Source organism: Lepidochelys kempii, chromosome 10 (genome assembly GCF_965140285.1).
Source record: "Lepidochelys kempii isolate rLepKem1 chromosome 10, rLepKem1.hap1, whole genome shotgun sequence".
NCBI classification, from domain to species: Eukaryota; Metazoa; Chordata; order Testudines; family Cheloniidae; genus Lepidochelys; species Lepidochelys kempii.
In genome coordinates, this window is record NC_136389.1 from 20338705 (window position 1) to 20353934 (window position 15230).

General features: G+C 38.8%; 1 protein-coding gene across 1 annotated transcript in view; it reads left to right on the top strand.

Moving 5' to 3' along the window:
• The window catches only part of PDXDC1 (pyridoxal dependent decarboxylase domain containing 1), a 54976-nt gene that overhangs the window by 10566 nt on the left and 29180 nt on the right, over positions 1–15230 (top strand). The window contains exons 2-8 of the mRNA XM_073362359.1: positions 1035–1108; positions 1718–1783; positions 5833–5916; positions 7100–7246; positions 12023–12212; positions 14154–14222; positions 15132–15210. Coding sequence (XP_073218460.1) covers positions 1035–1108; positions 1718–1783; positions 5833–5916; positions 7100–7246; positions 12023–12212; positions 14154–14222; positions 15132–15210 — 709 coding nt within the window. The remainder of the gene's footprint in view (positions 1–1034; positions 1109–1717; positions 1784–5832; positions 5917–7099; positions 7247–12022; positions 12213–14153; positions 14223–15131; positions 15211–15230) is intronic.

The following is a 15230-nucleotide window of genomic DNA, read 5'->3' on the forward strand; positions in this document are numbered from 1 at the left end:
GTAGACTTCTCAGTCTAAATATATGACTAAGATTACATTGCATACTGTGTGTGTGTGTGTGTGTATATATATATATATATATATTTTTTTTTTAACTGAAATTGAAGTGAAACACTACAGTCAGGTTTTCGGTCACTTACCAAAACTTTTAGTATTTGGGGCCTTCAGAGGAGGAAAGTTTCCTTCTGCTAGGAATGATGTTCATATATCCAGTGTTGTGTCTCTGATTCCTCTATTCCTTCTTCCTGTTGCTCTGAACCGCTCACTGTTGTATCATTAGTTTTTGGTGAGGGTGAGAGCTTGTGTATCTGAAACTAAGCTGAATTTGTCACTCAAGTTTCTATCCCAGATTTTTCAGAAATTTTCTGATGCATATCCCTTATCAGGATTTTTGAACAGGATATTGTATAAATTCTACATATAGACATTTTTGTGTAAATTATATGATCCTGCAAAGGCTTCTATTTTTACTTTACCTACACAGGTTCATAGAAGTTGTGAGAGGTTCCTGGGGCTACAGAATGACTGTGAATAATAGCTAGAGTTGGGACTGAAGGGTACCAACCACAGAGATGAATTTGCAGATCCAAACTATATATAGTGGGCCTAATTTGAACACCATTAACTTTCCTAAGTTTTTCAATCTGGATTTCAAACTAGCCTCCTCCCTCTACTGCCTCCTCTTGCTCCACTCCTTCCTCCCCACCCCAAAAGACACAACCTGCAAATTTAAGAGTGTTTGGAATGAGTTTTGGTTTGCTTGTTGAAGAGAGGTTTGAATCTAGAGGTTTGCTCTGGATCTATCTGTAATAAAATCCATGTTGCTATCCAGTATAATTTTTTACTTTAATGCACAAATATTTATTAATTTAGTATATTTTGAGTTGAAGATGCAATACTTCATATTTGTTACGTAACTTTAAATCTGAGCTTGTTCTGAGTGGTAAAAGCAATAATTATACTGTTGGAGTAGTTAGTAAGAGTGGCATTTGGGATTACCTTTTTTTTTTTTCCTCTCCCCCCCCCAATAATAGATGGTTGACCCTACCTTAGCAGAAATGGGAAAGAATCTTAATGAGGCCATGAAGATACTAGAAGACAATCAAAGGTATCTACAAAGAGTAATGGCTGCAAGAACAGCAGATACATGTTAAGCATGTAGATATTGATGCCAGTGTCTTCAAGCAAGTGAATGGGGGTTTTTTCTACTAATTCTAGGACTTATAATTATCAGATATTTGTACTTACTTTCTGCCATATTCAAATCAAGAATGTTTCTTGACTGAGGGTGTTTGTGATTAATGAATATATGCGGGGCCAATCCAATACATATTTTGTAGCATTCAGTCTAAATCCAACCAGGACACATTTTCTAAAGGTTTTGACTTGCTCTTAGCATGTGAATCATGGCTCCACAAGTAACTTTTACTTTCATCTCACACGACCTGCTGATAAAGGTTTTCACCAACCTAACAAAGCACAGTCTTCAAGTTTTTTCTTCTTAATCAAAGGAAAGTCAGATCAACAACACTGTTTAAGGCCATCCTTAATTACATTTTATGTTAGTCTTGTTGATCTATTCAAACTGTATTCAGTAATTTTTGTCACTTGTGAACATGCCAATGTATTTTTGAGCATCGACCTGCACTGGGAATTTGGTGCTATGCAACAGAAAGTTAAAATGTAAATAACTCTTTTTCTTGTATTTTTAAATTAGAAAAATTGAGGAAGAAGATGAAAAGAAGTATGTAAGGAAGGATATTCCTGGACCACTCCAAGGGAGGTAGGTGACAATGTGTTCTTCATATTCAGTGTACAAACTCTTAAATAAAACATGTTTGCAATAATTTTGCAAGGAACTTATAATATATACTACCGTGAAAATTTACCAGTCCACCCACAAAATCTGGTCTCCTGACTTTGCCCATGATTGATATCTTTCATTTATGGATCAAAAAAATTGCTTGCCCTTTGTGAGAAGTATTTTGTGTCACTGGTAGCTAATGAAGAATTACTTGTTTGCAGTGTTGTAGTTGTGTTGATCCCAGGATATTAGAGATAAGGTGAGGTAATGTCTTACATTGGACTAATTTCTGTTGGTGAAAGAGACAAGCTTTCAAACTACATAGCGCTCTTCTTGAGTTGTAGTAAAGCCTTAGAGAAGATAATTTAATGGAGTTTTATGTCTTTATCATATAGCATAATTCTTATGCAGATTTACTTTTAAATCTGAAATATTGCATTCAATGAGTTTGAGACACATTCAGACAGGAAATTCATACTTTAGAATGGTATTCTCAGAAAAAAGGCACAAAGCACCATGTTTAGGAATATGGTTGGCCTTCACAGAAAACTATGTATCACTCAGCATAACAACCTGAAAGTTTACATGCTATGATTTGTGCATAAAATTGACTATTGCATCTGAAAAATAAGATTTAGGCTTGCATTGTCATAATCTCTCTTCTGCAAGATCATTCATGAACCCAAACTAAGACTGCAGTTCATTTTCCATTCTAGTTTAACATGGGTTTAACAGCAGAAAAATATTGTGAACACACAACTTTTCATTTAAAAAAATACCTTGTCTTTCATGGAAGTTAATGAAACTGGTATGAATCGATGAAGTTGAACAGACTTGTAAAAAGTTGGGAATGCTTTTTATTAGTGTTACTGTTACCTCTTTCATACTTTCATAATTTTTCATTTTATTAATATAGGTTTTAATTTGATACTATTTCAAGTTGGGTTGGTGTGTGGTGGCTTTTATTTTTGCACTTCAATCCAGGAAGTTTTTGAAGAGTGTTGGGGACAACTTCATGATACAAGTGCTGGAGGAACCGACTAGGGACCGTGCTCCTCTTGACCTACTGCTTACAAACAGGGAAGAATTGGTAGGGAAAGTAGATGTGGGTGGCAGCCTAGGCAGCAGTGACCATGAGATGGTTGAGTTCAGGATCCTCACAAACGGAAGAAAGGAGAGTAGTAAAATACGGACTCTGGACTTCAGAAAAGCAGACTTAGACTGCCTCAGGGAACTGATGGGCAGGATCTCCTGGGAGGCTAATATGAGGGGGCAAGGAGTCCAGGAGAGCTGGCTGTATTTTAAAGAAGCCTTATTGAGGGCACAGGAACAAACCATCCCGAAGTGCAGAAAGGATAGCAGCTATGGCAGGCGACCAGCTTGGCTTAACAGTGATATCTTCAGTGAGCTTAAACTCAAAAAGGAAGCTTAAAGAAGTGGAAATTTGGATGGATGGCTAGGGAGGAGTATAAAAATATTGCTAGAGCATGCAGGGGTGTAATCATAGAATATCAGAATTTGAAGGGACCTCATATAGTCTAACCCCTGACTCAAAGCTGGACCAATCCCCAATTTTTGCCCCAGATCCCTAAATGGCCCCCCTCAAGGATTGAACTCATAACCTTAGGTTTAGCAGGCCAATGCTCAAACCAGTGAGCTAGCCCTCCCCATCAGGAATGCCAAAGCACAATTGGAATTGCAGCTAGCAAAGGATGTGAAGGGTAACAAGAAGGGTTTCTACAGGTATGTTAGCAACAAGAAGAAGGTCAGGGAAACTGTGGGACTCTTGCTGAATGGGGAAGGCAACATAGTAGCAGATGATGTGGATAAAGCTGAAATACTCAACACTTTTTTTGCCTCGGTCTTCACAGACAAGGGTGGCTCCCAGACTGCTGATTGGGCAACACAGCAGGGGGGATAGGTGAGCAGCCCTCAGTGGTGAAAGAACAGGTTAAGGACTATTTAGAAAAGCTGGACATCCACAATTCCATGGGTACAGATCTAATGCATCTGAGGGTGCTGAGGGAGTTGGCTGATGTGATTGCAGAGCCATTGGCCATTATCTTTGAAAATTCGTGGTGATTGGGGGAGGTCCAGGATGATTGGAAAAAAGCAAATATAGTGCCCATATTTAAAAAAGAGAAAAAAGAGAACCTGGGGAACTATAGACCAGTCAGCATCACTTCAGTCCCTGGAAAAATCATGGAGCAGGTCCTCAAGGAATTCATTTTGAAGCACTTGGAGGAGAGGAAGGTGATCAGGAACAGCCAACATGGATTCACCAAGGGCAAGTCATGCCTGGCCAACCTGATTGCCTTCTATGATGAGATAACTGGCTTTGTGGATATGGGGAAAGTGGTGAATGTGATACATCTTGACTTTAGCAAAGCTTTTGATACGGTCTCCCACAGTATTCTTGCTGGAAATTTTAAAAAGTATGGATTGGATGAATGGACTATAAGGTAGATAGAAAACTGGCTCGACTGTCGGGCTCAATGGGTAGTGATCAACGGCTCAATGTCTAGTTGGCAGCCGGTATCAAGTGGAGTGCCCCAGGGGTTGGTCCCGGGGCCGGTTTTGTTCAACATCTTCATTAATGATCTGGATGATGGGATGAATTGTACCCTCAGCAAGTTTGCAGGTGACACTAAGCTGGGGGGAGAGGTAGATACGATGGAGGGTAGGGGTAGGGTCCAGAGTGACCTAGACAAATTGAAGGATTGGGCCAAAAGAAATCTGATGAGGTTCAACAAGGACAAGTGCAGAGTTCTGCACTTAGGAAGGAAGAATCCCATGCACCGCTACAGACTGGGGACCGAGTGGCTAAGCAGCAGTTCTGCAGAAAAGGACCTGGGGACTACAGTGGACGAGAAGCTGGATATGAGTCAGCAGTTTGCCCTTGTTGCCAAGAAGGCAACAGCATATTGGGCTGTATTAGTTGGAGCATTGCCAGCAGATTGAGAGAAGTGATTATTTCCCTCTATTCGGCACCGATAAGGCCACACCTAGAGTACTGCGTCCAGTTTTGGTCCCCCCACTATAGAAGGTATGTGGACAAATTGGAGAGAGTCCAGCAGAGGGCAACAAAAATTATTAGGGGGCTGGGGCACATGACTTACGAGGCTGAGGGAAGGCTGAGGGAACTGGGCTTATTTAGTCTGCAGAAGAGAAGAGTGAGTGGGGATTTGATAGCAGCCTTCAATTACCTGAAGGGGGGTTCCAAAGAGGATGGAGCTTGGCTGTTCTCAGTGGTGGCAGATGACAGAACAAGGAATAATGGTCTCAAGTTGCAGTAGGGGAGGTCTAGGTTGAATATTGGGAAACACTATTTCAGTAGGAGGGTGATGAAGCACTGGAATGGGTTACCTGGGGAAGTTGTGGAATCTCCATCCATAGAGGTTTTTAAGGACTGATTTGACAAAGCCTTGGCTGGCATGATTTAGTTGGTGCTGGTCCTGCTTTAAGCAGGGGTTTGGACTAGATGACCTCCTGAGGTCTCTTCCAACCCTAATCTTCTATGATTCTAGCAGTTGTAAGGCAGCATAGTTCCAGAAACGGTTTCAAGAAACACTTTCTGTTCACTAGAACAGATGTTTGTAAGTAATCAGTGTATTTTAGAAATAATCATATTACTGCAAGATGTGCTCAACTTTGTGAGCTCGTGATTGGATCCTCTGAGTTTGGACATCTACTGGCAAGGTCTTCACCTACAATCCTGCACTCCAGGGCTGAACGATTCCTTAGTTAGGCTTGTCAGTCCAAATCCTCAGATTTCAAGGGAGCCTCTGTGTGGGCCAGTTCCTTAGGCCTATTGAAATGCCCCATGCATAAGTCAAGAGGATCTGGACTCCTAGATACAGCAGCCTTCCCGTTATGATCCTGCTCCACTGACACCTTTTCCCCACCATCCCAACATTCTACAGAGCAAAACCCTTGTGTGTTGTTGCAAAACTGTTATAAGTGGCCTTCAAAATCTGTATCCTGAGGCACTAGAGTTGCTCATCTACTTACCATTTTTCCTTCCCTAGTGGGCAAGATATGGTGAGCATTCTCCAATTAGTACAGAACCTCATGCATGGAGAGGAGGAAGATGAGTCATCACAGTCTTACCGGTAATGCTAATTTGCATTGTTCTATTTGGAAGATTATGATAATTATATTTGCTGTGATAATTTTTGAAGACACAAATTGTACACTTAATTTTTTTTATTAATTTTAAATTTGCAACAGTGTAAGCTGTTTTAACTAAACCTTTGTTACATTATACACTGAACTAGGAGAAAAAGTAAAATGTGGAACATACCTAATAAGAATTTTTTTAGTAGTCTGATACATAATTTTAACCTAATATTTGCTAACTATCCATTACTTGGTGTTAATGTTTTCCTCAAAATAGCCATACTCTTTACTGCAGTGAATTATTAAAAGCAGTTGTATATAGCAGGCAATTATTCCTGGCTGCCAACTCAATTTCTTTAAATTATCCTCAACTTTATGAGCATTGCTTATGCTGCCTGCATTCTGAGGAAGCCTAATTTTTTGACGTATCTTCAGGAATTGTAGTTGCATCAGATATAATATATTTGTAAATTACAAGTTGCATAATATCTCTGCATATGGATATTTTTTATTTCAAATGGGGTAGTCTGAGCCTGGGAATGGGAGTTACTGCATTCTAGTCCTTGTTCTGACACTGATTTATTTGTAACCTTGGGCAATACATTTAACCTCTCTCCTTCCATTTCTCCATAAAATAGTGATGCTATTTGCCACCGTACCTGGACAGGAGTGTGGAAGATCAATATTTGCAAAAGAGTTTGAAGATTAAAAATGTTATGTAAATAATAATGATGAGGAAAGATATAGTCTAAACTTTGAAGTTTCATAGTGTCGACTTCCTTTTTGTGTAGACCAGGCCGAGGCATATGTTTAATGCATGCTACCATTTTACAATAAAATGTTAGTTACAGTTTTCGTATGTTAGTGGGTTGAGATAAACCCTATACTCCCTTTCAGGGTTTATCTCAAGCAGCTAAAAGGTGTCTAAACTACAACTGCCATGTCTACTCTGATTTTAACATGTTAATTAATGTGTTAAAATTCACCTTTTCTTCTAGTGTATACGTGGCTCTTTTATACTTCATTCTGATACATATTTGAAGAAAATATTGCATCTCAACCAGTTCTATGACAATCTGGGCATATCCAGTAAAAGGAGAAAACATAAACCCATTATATTATGCATGACATGTATCAAACTGACAGTTATTCTCATACAATGTTTCTGGTTTGCAGACTTCAGAATGTTGGAGAACAGGGGCACATGGCTTTACTGGGACATAGTCTGGCAGCTTATATTTCAGTGCTGAACAGGGAAAGGCTGAGAAATCTTACAACTAGAATCCTTTCAGATACCACTCTGTGGCTTTGCAGACTCTTCAGGTAGGTCATGAATTGCTTATTTATTATGTACAGTTAGGTAGTAAAAATGGTTTTAAAAAAAAGTCTGAAATACGATTTGTTATCTTGATAGACTTATGCCTTAAATTAATGGTACACTGAAAGGTCTTAAATACAGCACACTTGTTTACAGGACACTATTCTTTCAAGCCAAGAACTTGTCAGTAATATACCAGTCATAAAAGTAGTTTTTTATAAGGAATTTACAATGGAGTTAGGGGCCAAAGTACGATAGTGGGTAGACAGATGGTTGAATATCCATTTATATAAGCATATATATGCTGTTGAGCTTTGTAACGCTTTAAAAAGAGGTCTTCCAGTGAACTTCTCATTGGTTCTGCCTTAGATTTCATGTAGTCTTTATATATAGAACAGCTGAGTAATTTTCAGTGTAGCGAGTATATTTCCTGAAGGTCTACCTGAACTTGTAATTTAAATCCATGAGTTGAGGGGAAAGAAAAGTACAAGAAATACTTCATTTGCAAAGAAACTTAATCCAACAGCTAGGTTATTTCCTTGTATGGCTTAATTTCATGTAAGATTCTTCCTCAAAGTGCCTTAGTCTTGAGATATGCTTTAATGTATGTGGTGCCAGAGCTGGCTGATTTATAGATTAAAATGGAAATCTGGCTGCTGCTAATGTGGGAAATATTTCCCATTTGTTAAAGAAATAACTTTTGGGTGGGACAAAGCTTCGCTGATATCTCATTTAATGGTAATCTAGAGGTATGCCCTATCCCTGCAGTTCTTGAAACCTGGGTTGAATGACTAACCCTGGACTAACATGGTTTGGACATGATGTAAAATACAGGATGTTAATTTGCAGACAGCAAGAAGGGTAATCGGGATACCACATGGTGTTCAGTGGAACCCTTGACAGGAAATTATGTTGACTGGCTCGAAAGAGAACGGCGTATGCCAGTCCCCTGTCATGAAAGCATTGGCTATTGTCGTATATGGCTATTGTATGCTGTATGTAGTGGATGGTCAGTGACAAACTGATAACTGGTCTCTTTCCTGATAGGATTATTGTCTAGAGCACTGACAAAGATGAATGGTACAACAAAGCAGATTTACACAGAGGTGTGATTAGCTATGAGTGTCTGCAAACGGAGTTTTAAAATATTCAGTACTATAAAAGCCAAGTTAGCAAGGGGAGGGGAAATTAATGATACTCAGGGCTTTTATATGAGCACACACCAAGAATCTGAAGGGAGCTTTAATTTAAAACAAATTTAGTCGGGAACTGTTTCACTTTAATATCACAACATTTCTTTAGGTTTTGGGGGCTTCTAATGGGAATCTTAGTTTTATGTGAAAAGGATATATTGTCCATTAGATGTCTCAATATCAAATCATTCGAGCCTTCCTGTGGAGGAAGGAATAAGGCACGGGCTTCTCATTAAATTAACTGATGAAGCGATAAAGGAAATAACTAAAACTGATCCAGCCATAGAGCTGTTAAAGTTACAAATTATCCCCATCTATAGATAATAAATGAGGGCTTGATTTAGCTGCACACAGTGACAAATGGATCTTGTGTAGAGCCAATATAATCAGCATTCTCTAGTTGGTAGAACATAAGATGAATGAATATCTGTATTTAGCTATTTAGTAAACTCTTGTGTGTCTTAAAAAGTTTTTGAAACTGTACATGGATATGAGGCTAGATTACATGACTCAAAGATGAGATGCAGATGGGTTAAGCAGAAATCCATCTGTTTGACAATTTATGTATTGATGGTCCTAATACCCAGTCTTAGAGGAGCAGTTGGTCCCATTCTGACACCTAATATGTACTGCAGCAGTGATTTCACATCAAGCGTGAATACCTGCTGGACCTTGGAACAGGTGTGTATGGTAAGATGAGTGGTATATTTTGTTTTACAACTGCATTTATATGGTATATCCAAAAAAGTCTATGAATAATTTTTAAAATGTTTCTAAAAATACATTTAGCTTACCTTATAGTTCAGCTCCAAAAAGGTTTGATGGCTACCATAAAGCATGATGGAATGTCACTCATTAGGAGTCATTTGGGTAATTTATGGTGAGGCTGGATGCTGCAGGATTTAAAAATTTAAGCTGAGGGATGGACTGAGTGACTTTTAGGTTATTCAGGACTATTGACATACATGTTGGACATAAATGATGTAGCAAAAATCCAACTTCCATGTCACTTAATAAATCCAGACCTGTACTACTCTTCCTCCTGTTGTCCCTTCATTTTAGTTAGGTGGCTATATTTCTTTGCACTGGAACTGACATACCTTTATTAGATACCTAATTCCCCCGTTGTCTCTTCTTTGGCTTTTAAACATTAGTGTGCATATCACTGCTGAAGCTGAAATCCTTCGTTCAGAGAGAGAAAAACAAATTAACTGCTAGTACAAATTTGTAGTCCAGTAGTCCAACTTCCTAGGTAGTAGACATAGTAGTGTACTAAATAAACTGCACTAAATGGCAGTCTGTCTGTTTGTATTTCAAGGAGTGTTAAAATAGGACATGAGTAACGTTGGGTATTATGGATTTGTTTGGTAGTGGCTTCATACTAAAGTTTGCAATATCCTGTCCACGTTTAACTCTATTTTAAAAAAAGTCTCTTTCACTCTGATTTTATAGGATTCTGCTTTGAAACTGCATCATGTTGCATCTTCCTCACTGACTCTTATGATTCTTATAGATGTGAGCCATACCCACTTGTTGAGGTTTTTTTATAATGGAATTTTTAAAAAGTGAAAAATCTTTCCTGTTCCGCAAATGTTTCCATCTACATTTTATGATCTGGTGGCTTTACTAAGTGCGTTTAAGTCTGAGAAAATATCTTCGCAAACTTTGAGGATTTTAAAGAGTGGTTTTCTTGCCCAAGTCCCCTCATCTACTTTGTTCTAACTGTAAATAGAAATAGAATGTAAAGTAGGCTTCATAGTTACTTATCTTGGTGTGTGCCAACATAGTTTACTGTGCTCTCCCTTGTCCTTAGTAAATACATTTTTTCTTTTCTTTTTTCCGTTACCCTCTCTTTAGCTCTCCAAAGGTCACTTCCATTATTTGTGTCAGAATCATGATCCACTGAATCTTCTTTTTCATAATCTTACTCTCCTGGAGACACAAACTCCTGTGATATAATGATGTGTCCCTGGACTGGATGGGGGAGATAAAATTAAAACCTTATAAAACTAGACTTAACGATCTGCCCTTCATCTGATTTCTATCTTGGCTTTGTTTTATTTCTAATCTTTTGGGGTTTAATAGAGCTTCTAATTTAATGAGGAGCCAGAACATACTAACATATAACAGCACTTGGATACTTTTGTTTCAGATGCTATTTAAATCAATAAATGTAATATAGCAGGGACAAAGCAGAAGACTGGAAGCAAGGAATTCCTGAGGTCTAATTTTGACTCTGGTCTTGGGCTAATTACTTAGCCTTTCTATGCGTCAGTTTCATATGGTCAATGATTATACTGATGTACCTCTTCTTCATAGAGTATCTGAGAGTAGGTCTACATTATGGCAGGGATCTATGCTCTGAGATCGATCCACCAGCAGTTGATTTAGCAGATCTAGTAAAGACTCGCCAAATCAACTGCAGATCGCTCTCCATTCAACCCCTGTACTCTACCCCCAACGAGAAGAGTAAGGTGAGTCGACAGGAGATTTTCTCCCGTTGACCTCCCACAGTGTAGACCCCGTGGTAACTCAACCTAAGTTACATCGACTCCTAATACGTTACTCACATAGCTGGAGTTGCGTAGTGTAGGTCGACTCACCGCGGTAGTGTAGAATCATAGAATATTAGGGTTGGAAGAGACCTCAAGAGGTCATCTAGTCCAATCCCCTGCTCAAAGCAGGACCAACACCAACTAAATCATCCCAGCCAGGGCTTTGTCAAGCTGGGCCTTAAAAACCTCTAAGGATGGAGATTCCACCACCTCGCTGGGTAACCCATTCCAGTGGTTCACCACCCTCCTAGTGAGATGGTGTTTCCTAATATCCAACCTAGACCTCTCCCTCTGCAACTTGAGACCATTGCTTCTTGTTCTGTCAGCTGCCACCACTGAGAACAGCCTAGCTCCATCCTCTTTGGAACCCCACTTCAGGCTGCTATCAAATCCACCCTCAATCTCCTCTCCTGCAGACTAAATTACTCCAGTTCCCTCAGCCTCTCCTCGTAAGTCGTGTGCCTCAGCCCCCTAAATATTTTCATTGCCCTCTGCTGGACTCTCTCCAATTTGTCCACATCCCTTCTGTAGTTGGGGGACCAAAACTGGATGCAATACTCCAGGTGTGGCCTCACCAGTGCTGAATAGAGGGAAATAATCACTTCCCTCAATCTGCTGGCAGTGCTCCTACTAATACAACCCAATATGCCATTGGCCTTCTTGGCAACAAGGGCACACTGCTGATTCATATCCAGCTTCTCGTCCACTGTAATCCCCAGGTCCTTTTCTGTAGAACTGCTGCTTAGCCAGTTGGTCCCTGCCTGTAGTAGTGCATGGGATTCTTCCTTCCTAAGTTCAGGACTCTGTACTTGTCCTTGTTGAACCTCAACAGATTTCTTTTGGCCCAATCCTCCAATTTGTCTAGGTCACTCTGGCCCCTTTCCCTACTCTCCAGTGTATCTACCTATGTGTACACATAGGTAGACATCTCCCTATGTGTAGACATAGCCTGAGATGGAAAGCACTTTTATAACTGCTTAGTATTTACACACAGTAACTGAACTGGGACTGTTTCTGTTGGTTTGTCTTACAGGTATGAAAATGGGTCAGCTTATTACCATGAAGATGATCGTGAAGGTCTCTTAAAAGTCTGTAGGCTTGTTATTCACTCTTGCTACGAAGACTACACAGTAGAAGGATTCAATGTGTTATATAATAAGCAGCCTGTTATATACATTAGTTCTGCAGCCAGAACAGGCTTGGGCCAAATTCTCTGCAATCAGGTAAGTAGTTTTAGTGTAAAGTTTTGAGTCTTTGCTGCATATAGAAACTTGCAGGCCTCATCATGCCTCGTGGTAGCCTAGCTAGATTTTGAGAGTAGATCTAGAGGTTCACAGGTAGACGCTGGTCTGTTGTAGTAGTAGCATGTTTTTGTGTGGGCCGTTGTGGGTGGCTAATGGGTGGGTGGAGGATTGCCTTTTCATCCCTGTTGTAACTAGAAGGTCCTTCATTTATCGCCATTCTGGAGCATCCACTGCTGAGCTGTCAGTGGGGCTTTACTCAGAGTTTGCCAGTGATACTCTGTCAACCAGAGAGGATCTTTTAGAGCAAAGTGAGGCTTTCTGATTCCCAGGTGGCTGAACATGCTGTGTCTGCAACAGTCTTATTTGTGCATTCACATGGCCTTCATCATCCTGGTACCTGAGCTTCTTCCAAGTTGTTAAATAACAGAAATACCCTTCTCCCTCTCTCTGCCTTCCCGGCTTATGGAAGAAATAGCGTTTATAGAGGTGGGGTTTTTTTTTTGTTTGTTTGGTTTTTTTATGAGTTTGTGCGTGTGTACGTGCACACTGAACTTAAGTTTTCTTGTACTGTCCTAATGGTCTGATTTTTTTTTTTTAAGCACAACTTCCTTGACATGTCTAAATTTTATCTTTTAACCAAAGTTAGTAACAACTGATGTATGAATAAACAAATAAAAATCGCAAATAAGATTGTCCTAAAGCCAGCCAAGGAAGGAGGAGAAACCATGCCCTGAAGCCAACCAAAAAATCTGCCAAAACAATAATACAAAACATAATGTTATCGTTTGTAAGACTGCTTTATTAATTATAAGATTCCAAAGCAATTCCAAAACACAAAAAAGAACATAAATATATTGGGAATAAACTTAAATAGCCCAGAATGGAGCTATAGGGTTCTAGTTTACAATATTCATCTAGACAGCAAGATGATGATCTCTGATTGCACACAGTTTTTATATTCCAGCAGTAGTGATGTGAGAGTTGTAAAGAGGAATTTTCTGAACTTTTCATATGAAACAATTGTATCTGATATCTTCTTTTTTTTTTTTTAAAGCGTGATTGTTCCTGGTTTCATGTAGACATTTCAGTATAATAATCATTTTCTTTTACATGACGAGCTTCTTGTTTGAAATTGTATTATCACTAAAGTGTTAGTGAAAGATGTCTCAATTTACTGTTGAACTTTAATTTTTTCAAAGAACTTGGATGCAGAAAAATATTCCTAGGAAAAAGTAATGTCACTGAATTTTTACTTGGAATAGCAAGCTTGTAGATAGGTCCTGAGTAAGAGAAATTTGTGTTTTTGAAATTTAATCTTTGAAAAAAGGCTGACATTATATACAACAGCATGTTGTAAAAATACATGCAATATATAGCATAAATTGTATGAAAATTTCTTGTCTTAACTCTCTACTATGCAATAATAATTTTGCATAAGTGAATATATATACACACACCACCTATAGGACTACTCATGTGCTTAAACGTTTGCTGGATTAAGGCCAAATTGCTCTGCGCTGGACAGGATTGAGTCCACTGTGAGCAGCCTCATTTCCCTGGTGAAGATTAGTGTTTTATCTGTGCCCTGATACAAGATACAAACTCTGAAAAATGTCCAGGTTTGACTTATTGTCTACTTCCACTTACTCATGTTAAAAACTAACTGTTATTTTACAACTGTTTTGTTACTTTACAGTGGTCTCACTCTCTTCCTTTTCTCCACTCTTAGTCTGATCATAAGTTCTAGCAGAAAACTCATTTTTAAAATGCAAGGAAAATCACTGGTAGCAGAGCCTCTGTCACTATGTGTTTGCTTCTTTCAGTGGCTTTTTTTTATTCCTCCTTGTATTTTTGTGAGCAGTTTAAATAAGTAACATAAATCATGTGTGAGTTGTTCAAATTCCATCTTTCTCATTGCAGCTTGGGTTGCCCCTTTCATGTATGTGCCGCGTGCCTTGTAACACCATGTTTGGATCCCAACATCAGATGGTAAGTTTTGGGCATTGTCTTTTTAAACTGACCTTTTCTTTTTGCTTTGAAGAAGGCTTATTAAGGAGTGATTTGAGAATGTTGTTAGGAAAGAGTGGTGAATGTTTGACTTTTTCATCCTCTGAGCTTTCTCGGTGTAGATGTAACAGAACATTGGCTATTAATTGGCCTTAATCTCTTAAATGTAATGAAATCAGAAATACGTGTAGCACTTGTATCCTGAACTCTGTACTTATTATCTGCAGTATGTATTTTGGTGCAGTCAGTAAGGGCTTTCTAGTTTTGAAACCCTGGATATATGTAGACCCTCTGAGGTAAATTTTTAAAGGAGAAGTTTAGGCTTGAACACTAAACTTCTTTTTGTTGCTGTGTATGCCATTGTGATGAATGATTAAACTTTTCCTTGTGTTTTAATAGATTCACACAGATAAAAGTCCGCGGAAGTTTGTGTTACAAAAAAAAGCCTGATTTTTAGAGTTGAAAGAAGAACCCTAAGTATATGAGGATCCAATATAACTCCCATTGAAGTCAATAGAAAGACATTCTGAACTTGTAGCATTGGAAAGTACTGTTGAGTCTATGCTTCTTAAGAGAAGGAGTATAAATTAAATAGTTTTCTTCAGTAGAATTATGTCCAGTGTAAATTCAAAACTCTGAATTTAAAAGCACCTACTTTATCTGTGTATTTATGGTGTATTTGACTTATTTTGTCTTTGTGGCTATGTGGAAATGGGGAAATCGTAAATTCAGACAACAAGGTATTAAGAATTTAATCAGTGGATCAGCTTTTAAAATGTCAGGATACTATCCTATGCTACTTTTAGAAACCCCAATTTTCCAGTTCAACGGGAACATATTATGTACTGTCTGTCTAATGCAGTGTTTATATTTTTTTCTTATTTGTGACAGGATGTTGCTTTATTGGACAGACTGATTAAAGACGATATTGAATCTGGAAAGCTGCCACTATTACTCGTGGCCAATGCTGGTAAGTATCCTGAGCAGATA